Below are 19,014 nucleotides of genomic sequence, written 5' to 3' on the forward strand. Positions count from 1 at the left end.
GCGTATGCACTGAACACCTGTAGCATCCGTCAAGCATGTCTGCTCTGATGCCCTTCTGCTTGTGCCTGTGCCACAATGTATCCACTGTGGCCACTATATGAAGCGCTTCCATAGCATGTCGCAGGAGTTCGTGACCAGATGAACAATATTGAAAGACGCTTGCACAACTCTGACAATTTTCTCACGCACAAGAATGATATTATCTTGATGGTATGGGCAAGATGTTCCAACATTGCTGAATATTGTTTTGCAGCCAAGGATGTTAGAGAGTTTTGGCAGTGCCTTATTACGGTACGATAAGTATGGTATACAGTACGGTATTACTGTTCCGTACAAACCTACCACGATGACTGAAGACATTTTAGCTTCGTGTGCCACTCTATGTGTACGGTAATGTGATAATGATGATAATGGCAGACATTGGGGCTTTTCAGAATACAGTGACTATGAGCTGAGCGTGAAATATTCATTTTAGCGAATACTAGAAAGCTTTAGCTTGCCCATGCACTCATTATTCTTTACAGAAGTGCCCGGTTACGGCAAACGTAGACACCAGTCACAAGGCCGGTAGTGACATCATGTGACACTTTGTCCTACAACACGTGAAACCCCCTTTTTTTTTTATGACTTCTCAAAACAATAGATAAAAAATTTAGTTTTTGTTGTAAATTGCACTGCTGCCAACATTTTACGCCAGAATAAGTAGAATATAGTTAGTTACTGCAATAAAGACTGTGCGGCCTAAGTAAACTCTGCGTCACTAGATGGCGCCACCAACCCAAGGTGTATTTTTGATGTCGCTTTTTATTTCTGTTTTCCTTTCAGATGATTTTTGATTTTCTTGAATATTCTTTTTTCTCATTCGGCCAGAGTATATTAATCGCCTGTTAAAGGGTTCCTCACCAGGTCACACAGCAAATTTCGGTTATATGCTGGAAGTTGTTATGTGTCCTCTAGGGAGCGCACTGCCACAAACAGTTTTCCAATTGGCTCATTAATAGCTGAGATAGAAATATTTCAGTGCCGTGAACCCATGATTTCAGGAGGCAAGCGCCCCTGCCACAAGAGACATTCTCTTCACTTGCCCCATCTAGCCTCTGCAAGCGAAATTCCTTCCCTGCGTTCTCCCATACTGGAGCTCGAGGATCACATAATGCATATTTCACGGGCCCCGCCTTCATTTTTTTCTCTCCTCGCTCTTTTGCGGTGCAGCGAAGTTCTGCCGATGGTGATTCGTGCGAGCTTTTGGAATTGTCTCGTATCGCGCAGTGCACGATTTTGCGCACTCTGCATGAGGACACCTGACTTGCGGTATAAGTCAGTGCTACAGGAATACTGAGGCAGACACAAGCGGATCACAGAGCATAATCCCGCTCTGAAACATGGTGTGAAATGGCATAGTTTTGGTGTCTCTGTACATGACTGCATGGCGTGGGAACAAGCTGACGAAACAGAAATACATCTCTCTTGCTGTGGTGCAAAGTAAAACAAAAACATGCAGACATTCGGTTTGTGTGTTTTATTATTTCTGTAAGCTTTAATTAGTCTATTCAAGCAACATATTACACAAATAACAGATGTTGTCTTGAATAATTCTCGAAGTCATGTGTCACCACGAGGGAAGCCACATTACAAACAAGTGTACGTAGGCGCACTAGTGTGTGTACGTCACCCTCCAGCTTAGAGCGCAACGGCCACGAGGGGAAGGGCAAATGAAATTTCAGATCTTTCTGCGATGCATGACGATGTAATACTTTGCAGACACGATTGTTATTGCGCATTGTATGCTCTGTGCTTGTCAGCTCAAGATGGCCAAACCTGGTGTAGGGCCCTTTAAGAGGGGTACGGCCACAAGTTCAGTTCAGTTCAGCCCAAGTTTACCTTCCTGTTAGACGGGCTCTCATACTTGCTGCCACTTCGTTGTGCTGCGGAAGGTGAATTAAAGTAAACTCGTGCTTTGGTCCTATCATGGCGAAAAACGCACGCGAGACATGGACGGCGTGGACTCTGCAGCCGACACCAGTTTCTCACTGCTTAGGCTTGGTGCATCACGGCTAACAAAACACTCTTTCCGTACAGCAAAGTGGGCACATGCACAGTCCTCGACCGGTATGGTATTACCGCACTTACTGTACGGTAACTTGGCACTGCTAAATGTCTCTATTTTTGATTAAGTGTTTTTTAGGGTACATCGGACATGTGCATTGTAGGACGCAAAGTGCAGCTGCACAGTGATGTTTTCATGTTGCATCTTAAACACTGAGATTCCCTAAAATATGCACGTCGGTTGTTCAAACACTACATTCAAAATAGACTTGGATATGAGTAAGCTTCTAGAAACAAGGGCGCAACTGCACATATATGCAGAAATCTGCTTGGAAAGCACGGAGAGTATAATCCAAGAATCGTGAAAGCTGTGGAAACAATAGCAGACCAGCACCACCTCCAGATTCGCAGATTCAAAGTGGTGCCTCTTCTTCGCGAAGAACAAGCTTTTACGCTGAAAAGGAATGCTTGACGCCAGCCGATGTTATTGGAGCGTAGTTGTGCTTGGGAACATTTGATGGCTTAACCTACACCAGGATCCATGAGTACTCACTGGTCCCGATACTTCGTTGAGGGCAGAAAACTTCATTTTTGTCCAAGAGCTATTGTAACTTCACACCTACCTTTTCGGCTGCAGGTCCTTTAGGAACTGTGGCAATTCGTTGCTGTGCATCCAGAATTAACGCAGTGTTCCTAATCAGAATTATGCCTGAACTTTCCAAGTTTCTTTATAGTGTTTGTGACTGAGAAACAGAAAGTTGGCGCACAAATATGCGAGCTTTCTTTGGATGCTTTCCTCAGAGAAAGCAGTTTCAGCCTTCCTGACTGAAGCACTCTCGGCACCTGAAAAGGTGTTGATTACTGCCTTCACTTCGGAAACGTTGCAGTTGTAACTCTCAATAGCTTCGAGCCATGTTCCCTAGCATGTGATGGTGGGCTCTGGTGGAAGGGGTAACTCCGGCAGCTCCTCTTTGTACGAGCGCAGCTCAGAGGGCACCTTCAGGAACACTGCCTGGGCTGAAGCAATAAGCTTGTTGCCTTCCTTGAAGTGCTTCCTCAGTTCATCAAAAACATGAAGTGTGTGCACTAGGCATGTGACATGCACCACCTGCAGGCAGGAGGTCTTTATTTAGCAAATGAGCTGCCTTGTGCATGTGTAGGCTGTGGCGTCTATGTAGAATAACAGAACCTTAGCGTCTTTGCCTATATGGTACAGAACATCTAGGGACTAGTTTATAAGGTATGCTATATAATCCCCATTTGTTCTCTCTAAAGGCTTCGAGCACACTAGGAAAGCCATTGTCTTCTTGTCTGCTGCAGGCTTTCCAGCTGCGTAGTGAGCGACAATGTGCCCCTTTATGTTTGTCGTCTCATATACGAAAACTCAAATGCAGGAGTCGCCTATCCCTTCGCTGATATGTTTCTTCATACATAGTCCGGAAGCAGTTCTTCCACAATGTAGACTCGCGTGGCATGCTGTAGTTGCAGTATTTCTGTAGGAATTGTTCCAGCTCAGGATTTTCAATTCAACCACACTGTTGGCAGAACACGGTATCGCCATCTGAAGTACAATTAGTATGGTAACTCGAGTGTCCACTGCCGAATCGACACACTTTTGTGTGTCTTCCGTTTCGGCATGGCTGAGAAGCACAGAGCAGATTGCCAGACTGCTATACAACCATAAGAGCAATAACGTAGACTGTGCCACATTGTGGTTGAATCGAATAGAATTAAGGACAACATGAGAATCTTAAACTGCACCAGAAAGTGAAGCTGTAGGCTAAATATTGTTTTAGAGAGGCTGATGCTGAAAATGAAAACAGGCTCTAATGCCAATAATAGGCATATATAAGCATTATAACAACAGTGCTAAACGTTTTTTTAACACTCAATTTATGCTCAGATAATGACAATGGCTGATATGAAGCGAGGAGCAAAATATACATTTGCCTGAAATGTGGTCTCTGCTCATCACTTGGTTTGCGAGCGCGCACAAGTACTGCCTTAGGTAAGCAAACCATGGCACTGCTCAAATTTTACAATCAACGATCCTGAAATAACACTGTCTCACTGTATGTGTAAGGTAAATGGTATTACAAAAAATGTCCAGGCTGCTTTCTTGTTTTCCGAGTTTAAGCTTGTGTGGTTGCTGAGGATCCTGATGCACTTTCTAGTTGCAGCACAGCTAGCAACAGCTGGTGGGGGGGGGGGGGGAATACAAATTTCTGCAAGTGTCGATGGACAGGTTGAACAGGAAACGACTTGAGTATCCACATGAACTTTTGAGACGCACCAAATGTCTTACTGCCACAGCAACATTGGTGATGTATGTTCCAGTGCATGCCATTCAGTGTTCAAAACAGAAATAAAAGAATGGAGAAGAGTTGGCTGAATGTTTGAGTAAAGCTCTAGTCTTATTCCTGACCTTCCAACCCACTTCCTTCTGCTGGCTAGGCCTAATAGTTGATGTGGGTAGTTATGGGAGCATAGCAAAGTAAGTCGCTTTAAATTTGTGCCTGCAAGTTTGGGAAAATTACTCATCATAGGGATTCCCGAGCACAGCCTTGCTGTTCACTATGTGCTTGCTTTACTTCCTTTTGTTTGCTTTATGTTTGTTTGGTCAATTCCAATATCCACCATGTTCCCCCCTGTCTTGTTGGCGTCGCCGAAAATTGTGAATGAATAAGTAAATAAATGAAGGGTAATCAACAGGATCTTCCTAAGTCCACAAACTAGTTCAGTGTCATAGTGCATCTACCTGTTATGTTACTTGTCTCTGCAGAGGTGGTTACTGCTGAGCACGAGGTTGTGGGTTCGACTCCTGTCCACATTGTGATCGGTGTGGAATATAAAAATGCTTGTGTACTTAGATGTAGGTGCATGTAATCGAAATGAAGTCACTTTTTACGTCTCTCATATCCAGTGTGTTGATTTTGGAGGTTAAACCCCACAATCTTATGTGGATTTTTTGCGGTAAGGGTGTCGAATGTGTTAGGTATTTAAGAGGAAGCTTTCGCTTGGAGCTGACTCGTCTATCCAAATACATGTAAAACACAAAAATTATTTTATGGAGAACCCCTCGACAAATTTGAATGAAATTTGTTGCATTTGAGAGTGAAAGTGAAAATTCGAGTGACTGTAGGAAGTAGAATTTTGATTTAGGACCTGGAATTTTTGACAGAATTTACCAAAATTCAGTTTACAAGAATATAAGCACCAACTTTATGAATCCGTAACTCTGCAATGAAAACAGATGTCATAATTCTGTAAAGTGCACGTGCTAGGGAATTAAAGTGGACAGATTTTATATAATTATTTACAGCTTACATTAATTTATTACAATGTTTATAAGGGTTTTCAAAATTCCCACTCACATAAGTCATATTTTTCAGAGTGGTGTATAATACATCAATTTTGACCTCTTTAGATGCATTATTAGTTGCAGTTTACAGTATTGCCATATCATTTTTCATTGCTTAGTTATTCCTAAACTTAATGGTATAATTTCTTTTAATTTTGCAATTGCCAACAATTTTCGTTATAAAATTAAGAGCCTAAATAAATAAATCTGTTTCATTCAGTCACTAGATTTTAACATTTTCTTTTAAATGGAACAAACCTCATCAAAATCACTGCAGTGGTTGTCAGGATAAATTATTTTTCTGTTCTCGTGTATTTAGATAAGAGCCTCTGAGCTAAAGCATCCTATTTAAGGGCATTGCCTGCAAATCTTTACAACGACAAGCTTTTTTACAAGTCTTTCGTGAGCAGAGCCGTCGTCGATTGCGTGCTGCTGCTGCCATGCATTGGCGCCCTTGCCTTCCTTTTCATCTACCCTACTGCATGCAAAGCTGGGCTGATGCAGAGTGATGCCTACGTTGTCCTCCCCGTTGCCATGCTGTTGTTATTGGCATGGCCTCGAAGATCAGTTGATAGCAGTGTCAATTGGGCCGTAGCACTATCACAGTGGTGCCATTGTCCACGACCAGGTGTCAGCCATGAGAGTTTTGTGTTCAGTACCGCTAAGAGGATTACATGGTTATAATGTATAAACAAACGGAGCCATCTATAGTGATGTGGTAATTCCTAGAAATTGTAGAAGAAAGCACATTCTTGCAAGAAAATTTTTAGGCTTCCTGCTTAGGGTTCATACACCTCCTTGAAATCATAAAATACCCTTGAATTAGTAAATAGAGGTTCAAGGACCCTTAAACTCCTTGAAAACTGGGGCTGGGGGTTACTTTGGAACATTCAAAATAGCAAACTCCACGTGGAGGCTGTGCCATGGACGCCGTCTGTCCGGAAATGATCCTAGATATTTTCTTTTTAGAGTGTTGCAACACAATTGCAATGTGGTGTGCCCATAGTCACCCATGTCAGGCTTGTTTAAATCACTGTTGCCGCCAAGGAGCTGGATAAAGTCAGATCAAGCGACACAGCCGAGCAACCATTTTGTTCTTTTGCCAGTTGGTTCACGTCCCAGCCACCATGGTTCCATCATAGAGCCGTTGACTTTAGAAATGCCTGGCGAAAAGTAAGTCAGCACACGAAAGGTCACATATAAAGCATTATTATTTTCCTTGGGCAGCAAAAGATGAACAAGCTTCCCTACCATGTTGCCGCCACCACTTGCCATGTAGAATTTTTGGAAAGTGTTTCTAATTGTATTTAATTGTGGCCACCTGTTTCTACATTTACACATGCCAACCACCCCATATGTTACGCCCCGAAAAGTAATAAGGTGAGGTAAAGTCTCAGCCATTTGACTTTAACATGGCAGGAAGGCGAACGACATCACTGCAGTGGTAAAGTCAGCTTAGAAGAGCAACCTGAACAGCTAAGTGTATATTCAACTTGGCAGCTGCTTAGCTGCAGCTAAGAAGGAAAGGATTTTGCTATTTTTCAGTGTATGCATAAAATTAAGGTTTGTTTCTCTCTCTTTGAATTTTGGCCTTTGGCATCTTTGAAATCATTGAATTTTCCTTGAACATGTAGTGAAATGTTCTGTGTGAACCCTGTATTCTCAACTGGGATGTCCGCAACGGCATTGCTTAGGAACCAAGCAGGTTTACTTGCTAGTTCAATAAGTGTTGAAGGGTTTCTTTAGAATGGCTTGGGAGCCACTCAGTGCTCATATAGTGATGCTTGCCTGGATGAGTCTACTTCATTTTTCTGAAGAAGTAATGAGCCTTCTAGTTTTTTTTTTTTTTTCCATACATTTGAACCTCAAAGTAATGAATATGGATATAACAAACTAAATTTAAAATTTGGGTGGCCATGCTTTATTTTAGTAAGTATTGCTATAATGAAATTGAAAATGCAAGATCCAAGACAATATCGGTTACAGTGAAGCAAATATTATTTGTTCTCATACAGGTTAAAATATATATTCTGGTATCAAAAAAATAACAAATACTCAGCAAGAGCAGAATGACTGTAGCAAGAGCAACCTGATATGGTGAATTCTGGACACGCATGTGCTTTTTGACCAACAGCATAGTTCGGCTGGCCCACAGCTAGCCAAGTTAACATGCTTGTCCCACGTGGTCGAGTGTTAATGGCTCAAAATGCATTTGTAATTTAGCATTGTTGATGTGCGTTGTATTGACATGGCAAGATATTGACAGGTCGTCAAATTGAACAGGAGTCGTGGCCTTCCAAAAGCAGCGCACTTTTTTTTTCTCCCTCATGGACCTAAATGCATAGTACACTTGCAATGAATATTGGATATCGTGAATGTGCTTTGGTGTCCGACGCAACCTCATTGTAATGATGTTTACAGTCAAATTGAACAATGACATTAGGTGGCGAGTTTTAGGCATTGGTCAACAAGGCTTTCTTATGTCGCACTCATTGTGGCAGCCAAATGTGGCAAGTGTGCAAGATTAGTGTCAGAGTCAGCCATGAGATATTTGATGCTTGGCCTTTTGCTGCACTCCTGTGCTCCGTTCAGTTCTCAATTTATCCGCAATTTCTTGCTGCTGCGCATGATTACTTGCAAGCCATTGGCAGTAGTGGTACAGATCTGTGCTGGCAAGGGATCCCTCGTGAAGCATGCAGCAATGTGTTGATCTTGCAGGCGGGCCCAGCGGCAGCGGCAGCATGTCCTCTCAGGAGCAGCCGCTGCTCAAGCTGGACTCTGTGCTGTCACCCGAGCAGATGCGTGCCCTCCTGCAGGAGGCCACTGCACCCCAGAATGACAAGCTCGACTTTGATGTGCTCGGTACGAGACCTCTCTTGCCCTAGGGCTGTGCCCAGTTTAGCAGAACGGTCCCGACTTTGCCCCAGTCAGGATGGCCAAAGTGTCTCTTGACTTTTCTTCTTTGCTACTATCAATCAACAAGGTTTTCTTTTCACACGCCTTGCAGCTCGGTTGCATATTCTTTGCTTTGGTCCTTTGTTGCATGGTGAGCAACATAAAGGTGGCGTCCTTTTTGTTGTGACTAGTTCTGTTGTTGACCCTAACAGTTTACAGTAACTCTTTATCTTTAATGATAGCTGCATTGTCCAGACAAATGCTGCACCTTTTTTGATGTAAATCGCAACATGATAGGAGCCGCCAGTCTGCATGTGCTCCTCTCCTTCTCTGTCCTTAATCTGCTAGAGAATTGGCAACCCTGCTTTGCTCCCTTCTTTCATAAGTTCATTGTATGTTGCATGTTACTTTATGAACGAGAAGAAAGGGGATTAACCGAGGGGCCCGATTTTTATTAGTCATATCATAAGAAGCCAACAAACACTGACACCAAGGACAACATAGGGGAAATTACTTGTGCTTAATAAATGAAGTAAAGAAACGATAAATTAATGCCAATTAAAGTGGATGAAAAAACAACTTGCCGCAGGTGGGAACCAAACCCACAACCTTCGCATTTCGCTTGTTACTTTATGGGCACTCAGTTATACGGTATCACCCTTTTGTGTTTTGTAGTATCCTAGCACCAGAAAGAAGGCTAACGAATGAGAACACCTGCACATAAGTTCGTGTCCCTATCCAGTTACTCAGCTATGCCCTATTTATTCAGTGGAGTAATGTTTCACCTCTTATTGCCTCCGAAAATGGTCGAACGTCATTATATATGTAATTTGCTGGCCTCCAATAAGTATGCTGTTGTATGTGGCTGTCACTTGACAAAATAAAATGTGTGAACTTTGGCTGACACGCTATTGTAGTCTGTGCTTTTCCCTTCGTACATATATACTTTAGTACTCACTGTTGCATTGAACTTTATGAATGTGTGTTATTTCCCTTTCGTTACATATGTTAGCATATGTTACGAATTCTAGTCGGTAAGCTAATTTATATGGCCTTGCTAACTGCCGTTCGCCGCTATGGCAGCCGCCTGCTAGCTCTGCCTCTCTGTGATCAGCAAAGCTGAAATCGGCAATGATGTCTGGCAGCCACAAAAGGGCGAATGTTCCTCTCACCACTTTCCCACTTAAATGATGCAGAAACTTCTCATTGGCGTTATTGATCAATGGCACATACACTAATGTAAAAGATAACTCGCGAGCACGTTTGGTTACCGGTGGCACCTTGCCTGTTTCCTTGCCACTTGCCGATTGTTATAGTGCGAGTACAATTATCGGCGGCAAGCCATCTTTGTTTCCCCACGACTGCAGCCGCACCTTTGCAGTGTCTGTGTCAACAGACTGTGCTTGCTCTGTGATGCTTTAACCATTATTGATGGTGCAGGAAATGTTGGTGGGCCAGAAGACGGAAGCCACTCTCTGGCGGCCATGGACGACAGCTTCCACGACCTGGAGAACTTGGTGAGCCCAGGCGCAAATTATTGTTATTAGAATAGAATCCAAATCCTCTGTCAATAATTTCAATAAATCCCGCAACCGTCCGTTCCCTTGGCTTTGGTTCCCCTGGTGGTAGACTCCCCCCCCCCCCCACATTTTTTTTTACAAAATTATTTGACTAAGTCATTTTCATTTATTTTTCTAATTTAGCAGCCTGCAATACTTTGGTGCAGCAGGCAGGGCTTAGTTTCCTGTTTTAATTATTTTACTTTCATTAATTTTTATTGCCCAACACAACCTTTATGTCAGTGAGTTTTCCGCTACAGTGAAACCTCATTGATTTGGATTTCACAGGACCGAAAAGAATGTCCAAAATGTCCAAATGTCGAATTATTGAGGGTATCAAGAAAACAATAAACGATGCTTACTATGTCAACACTCTCTTATTCACTGAATTGATAAGCAAATCCTGTTTCTGTTATGCACAAAAGCAGTGCAGAAGCTGCAATTCTCATTATCTTGTGACTGATTGGCTCTCGCAGCGATTAAGGGCTCGCGACTTCCTTCAAATCCTGTAACCTTGCAGTGTGCAAGAGACAAGTACAGCAGGGCTTGAACAAAGGGTCCAAATGGGCAGACAAAAATAGATTTTAAGTCAACCCCCCACAAAAATTCTTGTGTTCTTTTTACAAGAAAGAGAGGCCTGGTTCCAGATCCATGCGTGGAACTGTGTGGACAGCAAATACCTGTCGAGAAAGAGCACAAATTTCTAGGTGTAATACTTGACTCTAAGCTTACTTTCATCTCACACATAAAATATTTAAAAACTAAGTGTCTAAAAACAATGAACTTGCTGAAAATGCCATCTCACACAACATGGGGTAGCAACAGGAAGTGTATAATGAATATTTACAAGAGCCTCATTCAATCACGGCTAGACTACGGTGCCATAGTATACAACTCTGCCGCCCCGAGCGCACTAAAGATGCTGGATCCCGTCCACCATTTGGACGTCCGCCTGACCACAGGTGCCTTCAACACGGGCCCCATTGAAAGCTTATATGTAGAATCGAATGAGTGGTCACTCCATCTGCAGAGATCATACATCAGCTTCACATATTTCCTTAAAATGCGCTCTAGTCTTGAACATTCGTGTTCTAAAACAATTAGCGATTCGACGTGCACTGCACTTTTCCATAGTCGACACTCTGTGAGACAGCCTTTTTCACGGCATGTGAGGGAGCTTATCGTGGAAATGAATGTCCCACTCTTCGAACATCGCTTAATGCCTCCAGCAAAGCAGCTACCGCCATAGGAGTGGCAGATGATTGAATGCGATATATCTTTTGTAAGACTTACAAGATATGCACCAGATCTTGAACTTCGGATGCATGTCCCTGAACTCCAATTGAAGTACTCTTGTTCTGAATTTTACACCGATGCATCAAAATCGCATGTTGGCGTGCCTTACGCGGCTGTTGGCTCCTCTTTCTCTGAATCAGGTGTATTGACCCCCATACAAGTATCTTTACTGCAGAAGCCTATGCAGTACTGTCTGCGGTCAAACACATGAATAAATTAAGACTAGAAAAAAACAATTATATTCACGGACTCAAGTGTCATAAAAGCACTGATGTCTTTAAGAAAACACGAAAATCCTGTTCTTTATTCAGCTTTACTCGTACTTGTGCAATATTCATTCGTCTCGTAGACATCCAATAATAAGCTGGATTTCTGGCCATAGATGCATTGAGGGTAATGTGCTGGCAGACCAAATGGTCACATCAATTACATTGCAAGCTATCAATGCTACCACTGCTATTCCTACCACAGATCTCAAGCCTCTTTTGCGAACGAAACTGCAAAGCCACTGGCAACACTTGTGGGACAACGAAACAGATAATAAGCTGCACTTGATTAAGCCAAAGTTAGGTTTCTGGCTCTCCGTTACAAAATCACGAAGAACTGATGTCCTATTCTGTAGACTCAGAATAGGACACACTTATGGTACTCACAATTTTCTGTTGACTGGCAATGAGCCTCCAACCTGTGGTAGGTGTGGTGTGCGGCTCACCATCCTCCACATCCTCGTGGAGTGTTGGGAAGCCAAAAGGGAAAGAAGGAAACATTTTCCTCTAGCATACCGCTATTGTCTCCCTCTCTATCCTGCTATGTTTCTCGGTAAAAAACCCCTTTTTACCACCAAAGCTGTTCTAGGTTTCTTGAACGATGTGGTCTTGCATGTTGATAGCCCAATAGTATCATAGCGCGTCCTCTCTCCAGAGGATGCTGTTATGATAGTAGTCCTTGTATAGCACGCGCCTTCAGGTCCTTGCGCTTCAAGGGCTCTGTTACGGCAGTAGTGCTTTTGGGAATTTTTAGCCTGGGACCAATTTTAGCACATCGAAATTCTTTCACAATGTATCTTTCGCGTCCTTGGCACTCTTCATAGTCATTGTCATAGTTCTATTACACGTACCTGTTACGCACTTTACAGCGACCACCTTTTAGGCCCCTTTACAGCCCTGTCACATCCATTGTTCCATTTGTAGCTTCACATTGAATGCATTGACATTAGCCTGGCACTACTTGGTCGTACTTGACCCTTGCGCCACAAAACACTACATTCATCATCATCATTGCGACTTCCTTAGCTGTGCAGCCGCAGCGCGTGCCTTCACCTGCAACGTGCTTTTCACTACCACGCGCACGTCCCGATTATTATTCTGTGAGTGAGCTGGTCACCAACAGATTGTCTGTACATCACAATACATCCAGTGCTGTTCATCCTTGACAGTTTTGCACCAAGTCAAAACGAAACAACAGTTTATCGGAACTGCTGCGGACAAAACTACGGCCACTATGGACGCAATCATAAACAGTGAACTTGTAGTTCTGAAGCCAATCGGCCAACGCGCTTGCAGTATCAAGAACGAAACTGCTGTTCGCTGCAACAACTGCAGATGAAACCGCGGTCGCTGTTAACACAATAATGGATGGCGACTGCACACTTATGAAGGAAGGTACGAGGTATATGTACGATTGTTAGCGAAACTCCCATAGAAGCCCATACGTCCTGCAGTTGCGGCTTATAGAGGCATGGCAGTGCCATCTATATTTCCCGGGGCCAACTCCTTGGCGGAAAAAAAAAAAAAAAAAAAAAGACGTTCGAGGCTTGTTGCGCCCAGTCGTCTACTCCGCCAGCTCACATCACATCGCATTAGCTGAACAGTACAAATGAAGCATTAGTAATTCAAAATATTCACCACATAATCGTATCACAATCCACCACACTTACTGGCCCATCTATATTTATAGCCTTACTTATACAGTCGAACGGCGATGTATCGAGCAGCGTAGTGATTGCAAAAAAGTTTGATATGGCCAGAATTTAATATAGAAAATCACATAAAAAACGCGTCAAAAACTTCTACAAATCAATCAATGAACCAAGGGCGCAACCAGGGATCATTGTTTGGAGCTCGCATTCGGTTACCTAGGCCGCGCCGACTTCGTCCGCCAGGAGTGCGCAGTCGATTGCACCGCACACAATTAGCCTAGGCAACGCCTCCTCTAACTATAGGAGGCGTTGGCCTAGGCCACACCAACTTCGTCAGCCGCACGAAGTCTGCGCAGTCTAAGCGAATCGCGCACGGTGCAACCAAACGCGCACTCTGAACAACATTCCCTGATTGCGCCCCAATCGTGGCGCAGTAAATATTCGCTTGAAGCTTCATACAAAGTATCTATTTATTTGGCTGAAAGTACTGCAGCAGTGTAACCTGCTTCTTATTGGCAGCCGCGTGCTTAAACACTGAGTCCTCAACATAGTCTAAACGATCCACAAGCGGTAGGCCGGTGCCTTCTATTGCACAGCAGTAGCTGCCTAGAAGGGCCAAAGCAGCTACAGCCTCAGTTGAAGTCGGGAGTGGGGCAACATCAGCACTTGTGGGATCGAGCTCGGCAGCGTCTTCATTTGGCCACTACTTCTGCTGCGATCTCCATGTCCATCAGTCGAAGCATTTTGAAACACTGTCAATAACAAAGTATTAAGTGGCATCTGTCAAGGTGTCTATGAGTGAGCCCGCTGAGCTTGCGCTGTTGCGCGTCATTGTGGGTGCAAACCGCCAGTTCTCGCGAGATGCGGCAGGCGCAGAGCGCGGCACCGAGGTGGACTCAGTGCGGCAAATGCAATGCATCGTTGACGTTGTCAAACTAGCCAAGCTGCCGCATGCGAACACCACTACGTTCAAATGTCACCCTCGGCGCAATCGATGTGTGCACCTATAGTGCACCACAGTCGGAAACACCCATCACACCACCACCTGTCGACAGAGTTCACCTGGTCTGGGGTGGGAGAGTTTGATATATTCATTTTACGTCCGACCCCGATCAAAATAAAAAATTACAAATGCATGCGATTTTCCAGGTGATATAGAAAGTGTTCGATATACGCAATATTTCTATATATCCGTGTTCGATATACTATCGAGGTTTGATTTGGCAAGCATTGTACCGGTAGGCCTTGAGAGCTTAGCATGAATTCAGAGCAATGGATTCACCCAGATTTCGAACTAAGTACCACATGTATTTGTCCTTACTACCAACACACATCTCTTATTTCGGTGTGAAGATAAAATCGGCACTACATTGAAATAATTTACAAGAACCACACCTACAGCTTCTCACTAGCACAGCGGGCATGCCACCTGTAGCTTTCCTCTGGTCCTGAAGACATAGCTCAACTGTATTATTTAGTGAAAATGCAGTTTAATAAATAAGGTAACGAGTAAAAATACAGTGGAATCTCGGATGATATCAATCTCACGGGGTCACGAAAAATATTCGTATTAGCCGAAATTGGTATCATCGAAACAATTAAAACTAGCTAAATTTAAGAGTCGGAGGTGAATTCACTCAGGCACACGTACGTAAAAAGCATTTATTTCTTCAAGAAAAAGTCTCTAATGTCCTTCTGCTTCTTTTTCTTTGTCAGGTCACTTAGCAGACTTTGTTCAAATCCATAAGAATGCGTGCACGTGTCATCGCTGATTTCATCTGCGGCCATAGCACGCCTCAGAACTTCGAGCGAGTGCAGCGTTTCAGCCGCCGGTGGTGGTCCTTCAACGTCGCCCACGTCTAACACAACGAACGCGGCCCAAAGCACAGCAGCTACTCCGTCGATGGCACGTGGAAAAGGAGGACAAGCACAAAAGCAACAAAAGCGCCACCGCTTCAAACTCTTCGCGCCCAGTCGCGGCCTCCGCGCTGTACGGAGCCGTGTCCGCACCTCCGCACCAAAAGAGAAAGGGAGAAATCGCGTGACGGCGCGCTGGCTGTTCTCTTTCGCGGCCGTCATGAGCGAGCATGAGCCGACTGCGGCTCATGCTCGCGGTCGCGTCCGTCCATGCGCTGGAATCGTGCCAACTGTGGCCTCTCCTCCACGCAGCGGCGCAACCTCCTCCCTTCCTTAGCAACCGGTGCGCCGGTGGAGGGCGCAACTGCGCATAGCAACCGTGACGTCACACAGTAGCGGTAGAACGAGCGTGCGCGTTGGCGGTGGCAGCTGCACTGCCGCTCCTTCGCCAGGCGTCTCGTTGCAGTCGAGTGGGTGTGACGCATGGCTCCGAGAGAAAGAGAGAGAATAAAACATCTTTATTAATAATATTTGAATGGCGAGAGCAGTGTGGGAAGAACCCTCAGTCCAGGGTCCCTAAGATGATTCCGGCGATGTTTCGAGCTCGTTGTATCACAGCTCGGAGGACCTCGGGAGGTCCGTCACGGAGGGCATCGTCCCACAGCTCTTTGTTGCGTAGGGGGTAAAGGAGAGTTGGCAAGGGAGGAAAGAGGTTTGCAGTGCACTCAATCGTGACGTGGAAGATTGTGGGCAAGCTGCCACAGCCGGGGCAACGATCTGCATAACAGTGTAGGTAGAATTTATTGAGAGAGACAAGATTTGGAAAAGTTGCGGTTTGTAACTGGCGTGATGCCACTGCTTCCTCCCGCGAGGACGACTGTGGTGGTGCGGCATGGGTGCGACGAGTGCGTGTATAATGACAGAGTATGTCTTTGTAACGGAACAAAGGATCCCCCCGCTCTGAACTAGTCGCCTCACCACGCCGAGTCGCCCGGAGGGAAATTTCTCGGGCAACCGCATGTGCGCGTTCGCTACCCGGCAGCGAGGTATGACCAGGGGTCCAGAGTAAGTGGATGCAGGGAGATGTGGTTGGTGTATTTTGCGGGATCTGTTTGAGAATTTGGTGCGCTGCTCTCAGGATGCCAGGTCCTGATAGGAACGCCCGGCATGCCTGTTGCGAGTCCGTCAATATATACACTTCCTCAGGAACACGGATGGCGTATCGAATTGCAAGAGCAACACCGAGAATTTCTCCGTTAGCGGCATTTGTTCCGCGCATTGCAGCAGAGTCTCTCAGGGATTCGGTGCAATCCAAAACTACTGAGGTATAGCCCTCTTGAGTGCGTGATGTGTCCATGTATAAAGTATATGTTTCCGGGATGTTTGCAAGCATGCGGCCAATGTATCGTACACGGGCTTTGCACCGCCCTTTGTCATGCTCGGGGTGCATATTACGTGGCAATGTATGAATACTTAGTGCTTGGCGTATTGCTGACAAGATCGTTGGACGGGTTTCAGACTCAAGGGGTGGGACAGAGTATCCTAGCCGTGTGAGAAAATGACGGCCAGTAGGAGTGAGTAGGAGGCGCTGGCGATGGCTGACCCAATGTGCCTCTAACAGCTTGCTAGTGTGTTATGTGTCCCTAAGTTAAGGAGACGTTGTGTGGAAATATAGTTCGGGAGGCCATGGGCCAGCTTCGTCGCTTTGCAAATCATTGCGTCTATGCGAAGTTGTTGCGCTTGGGTCAACCGCTGAAATGGGAGATGGTATGTAAGGCATGTAAGGCATGTATCACGCATGCCTTCACTAAGCGCAGCAGGTCCTCTTCTCAAAGGCCCGAGAACCTGTTGGAGACCCTCCGGATCATGGCCACAATTTGCTCAATCTGTCTGGATAGAAGGGAAACAGGGTAGTTTGACCTGCCATCCGCTTGGACATGTAGGATGAGGATATGAGCACGATTAACCTGTGGTATCGGTGTGCCATCCATGTGCACTGTGATAGGGGGAGTAGAGGAACGGCTCCGGGGGCGAATGATTATGAGCTCCGACTTTTCCGGAGCACATCTTAAGCCGCATTTTCTCGCGCACTCGGAAACTGTATCGACTGCTTGCTGCATTCGGTCCTGAATGGCTCCATCGGTACCCCATGTCGACCAGATAGTAACGTCGTCCGCATAAATAGCGTGGGCGACATCAGGGATCTGGTCGAGTAGCCGGGGGAGCCCTGCGAACGCGATATTGAATAGAGTAGGGGAAAGAACTGAGCCCTGGGGTGTCCCACGTCCTACAAGGCGAATCGTACCGGATCGATGCGGTCCCATTCCTACGGTGGCTGTGCGATCTCGAAGAAATGCGCGGATATAGTTGTACATACGAATTCCACAATGTGAATGTGCAACATTGCGAAGGATGAGGTCATGCTCAACATTATCGAATGCCCCTCTTAGGTCTAAGGCGATGAGTGCTCTCGTTTGGGTGGACGACGGAGGTCTTATGACCTCCTCCCACAATTGTAAAAGCACATCTTTGGCAGGCAGATGAGCCCGATATCCGAATTGAGAGTTAGAAAAGAATGATTTTTCTTCGAGGAAGGGCTGCAGACGCCGCAAGAGTACGTGCTCCATGAGCTTACCAATGCAGGATGTTAGGGAGATGGGTCGTAAGTTTTCAACCTTAACAGGCTTGCCCGGTTTGGGGATCAGTGTGATGGCGACGTGTCGCCATGCTTAGAAAAGCAGGCCCTTGCGCCAGCAATCATTGAAGATATAGGTGAGGTGGTTAATATCTGCGTCACTGAGGTTACGAAGGGTGGCGAATCGGATGTGGTCGGCTCCCGGTGCCGTATTGCGGCGTAGGTCTTGTAGGACCACCCGCACCTCGTCGGATGTGATGTCTGCATCGAGCAATTCGTTCGCCTCGCCTACATAAGGATAGTCAGGGTACTGTGGCGGCGGGCCTGTGGGTATGAAATGCTTCTCTAGCTCTCCGAGGAGTGTCAAGACATCGTCCCTGTACTCGTGCATTAGGATGTGCAGCTGTTGAAATGTTTTTCCCTTTGTTGTGGTAGGATCTGTGAGTGAGCGAAGAATCGACCACGTTTTTGCTGTGCTCAATGTGCCTGAGAGGCGATCGCAAAATCCTCACCAGTTATTCCTCGTAAGGATCTCTGCATACTCCTGAGATTCCCGTGTAATTTGATCTATACGTTTCCTAAGTTTGCGGTTGAGGCGTTGTCGTTTCCATCGTCGTGTCAACCCTCTGCGGGCGTTCCAAAGATGAAGTAAATGTGGGTCTATGTCTGGTGTCTCGGTTGTGATGCCCAGTGTGCTTGTGGTGGCCTCTAGATCTTGTGCGAGAGAGTCAAGCCAGCGTTCGTACCCTTGGCGCTCAGGTGGGTACTGGCGACATTCCCTGAATTTCGCCCAACCCGTTATACGCACATTTCGCTCGGGCCTGCGCGCACCCCGTAATGACAAGGTGGTCGCCACAATGTAGTGGTCACTACCAAGGTGCTCCTCTAAAGGCCCGTGCGCAATGACTGGGCCAGTATTGCGCATGAAGGTAAGGTCAGGGACGGTGTCACGAGATATGCTGTTGCCCATCCGAGTGGGGTGCTCTGGGTCGGTAAGCAGTGTGTATCTCATGTTACAGATGGCATTCCATAAGCGGGTCCCTTTAGCCTTCGATTTAACGTAACCCCATGCAGTATGCGGAGCGTTAAAGTCGCCGGCCACCACACAAACTCGTCCAAGCCTACCAAATTCTGTTGGTAAGTACTGAAAACAGTGCTTTCGTGAACGGGGGGAACTGTACGCATTGAGTATAAACACTCTCGCTGCGTTTACCTTGCGTAATTATTTCCAATATTTGGTGAGGAATGTCAATGTTAGTGGTATGCATGCGACGTGTAACATGTTTCAAAACTAAGGCTCCCACAAGAGGAGAGACACCCAAGAGCGCTCTGTAGCCGGATAAAGAAGGGGTGCAATTGACTTCCTGTAAGAGGATGACATCAGCAGGGTTCATGGATGTGGCGATATACTGCTGTAGGGAACCTTGTTTTCGGCGGAGTACCCTAC

The 19,014-nt window shown here is 45.6% G+C and overlaps 1 protein-coding gene across 3 annotated transcripts in view; it reads left to right on the plus strand.

Moving 5' to 3' along the window:
- The window catches only part of pps (protein partner of snf), a 145,966-nt gene that overhangs the window by 16,077 nt on the left and 110,875 nt on the right, over nucleotides 1-19,014 (plus strand). For all 3 annotated transcript variants that reach the window (XM_075690710.1, XM_075690709.1, XM_075690711.1), the window contains exons 2-3: nucleotides 8,126-8,269; nucleotides 9,743-9,819. In XM_075690710.1, the coding sequence (XP_075546825.1) occupies nucleotides 8,149-8,269; nucleotides 9,743-9,819 (198 nt within the window). In that variant the 5' untranslated portion in view covers nucleotides 8,126-8,148. The remainder of the gene's footprint in view (nucleotides 1-8,125; nucleotides 8,270-9,742; nucleotides 9,820-19,014) is intronic.

This window comes from Dermacentor variabilis, chromosome 4 (genome assembly GCF_050947875.1).
Source record: "Dermacentor variabilis isolate Ectoservices chromosome 4, ASM5094787v1, whole genome shotgun sequence".
NCBI lineage: Eukaryota > Metazoa > Arthropoda > Arachnida > Ixodida > Ixodidae > Dermacentor > Dermacentor variabilis.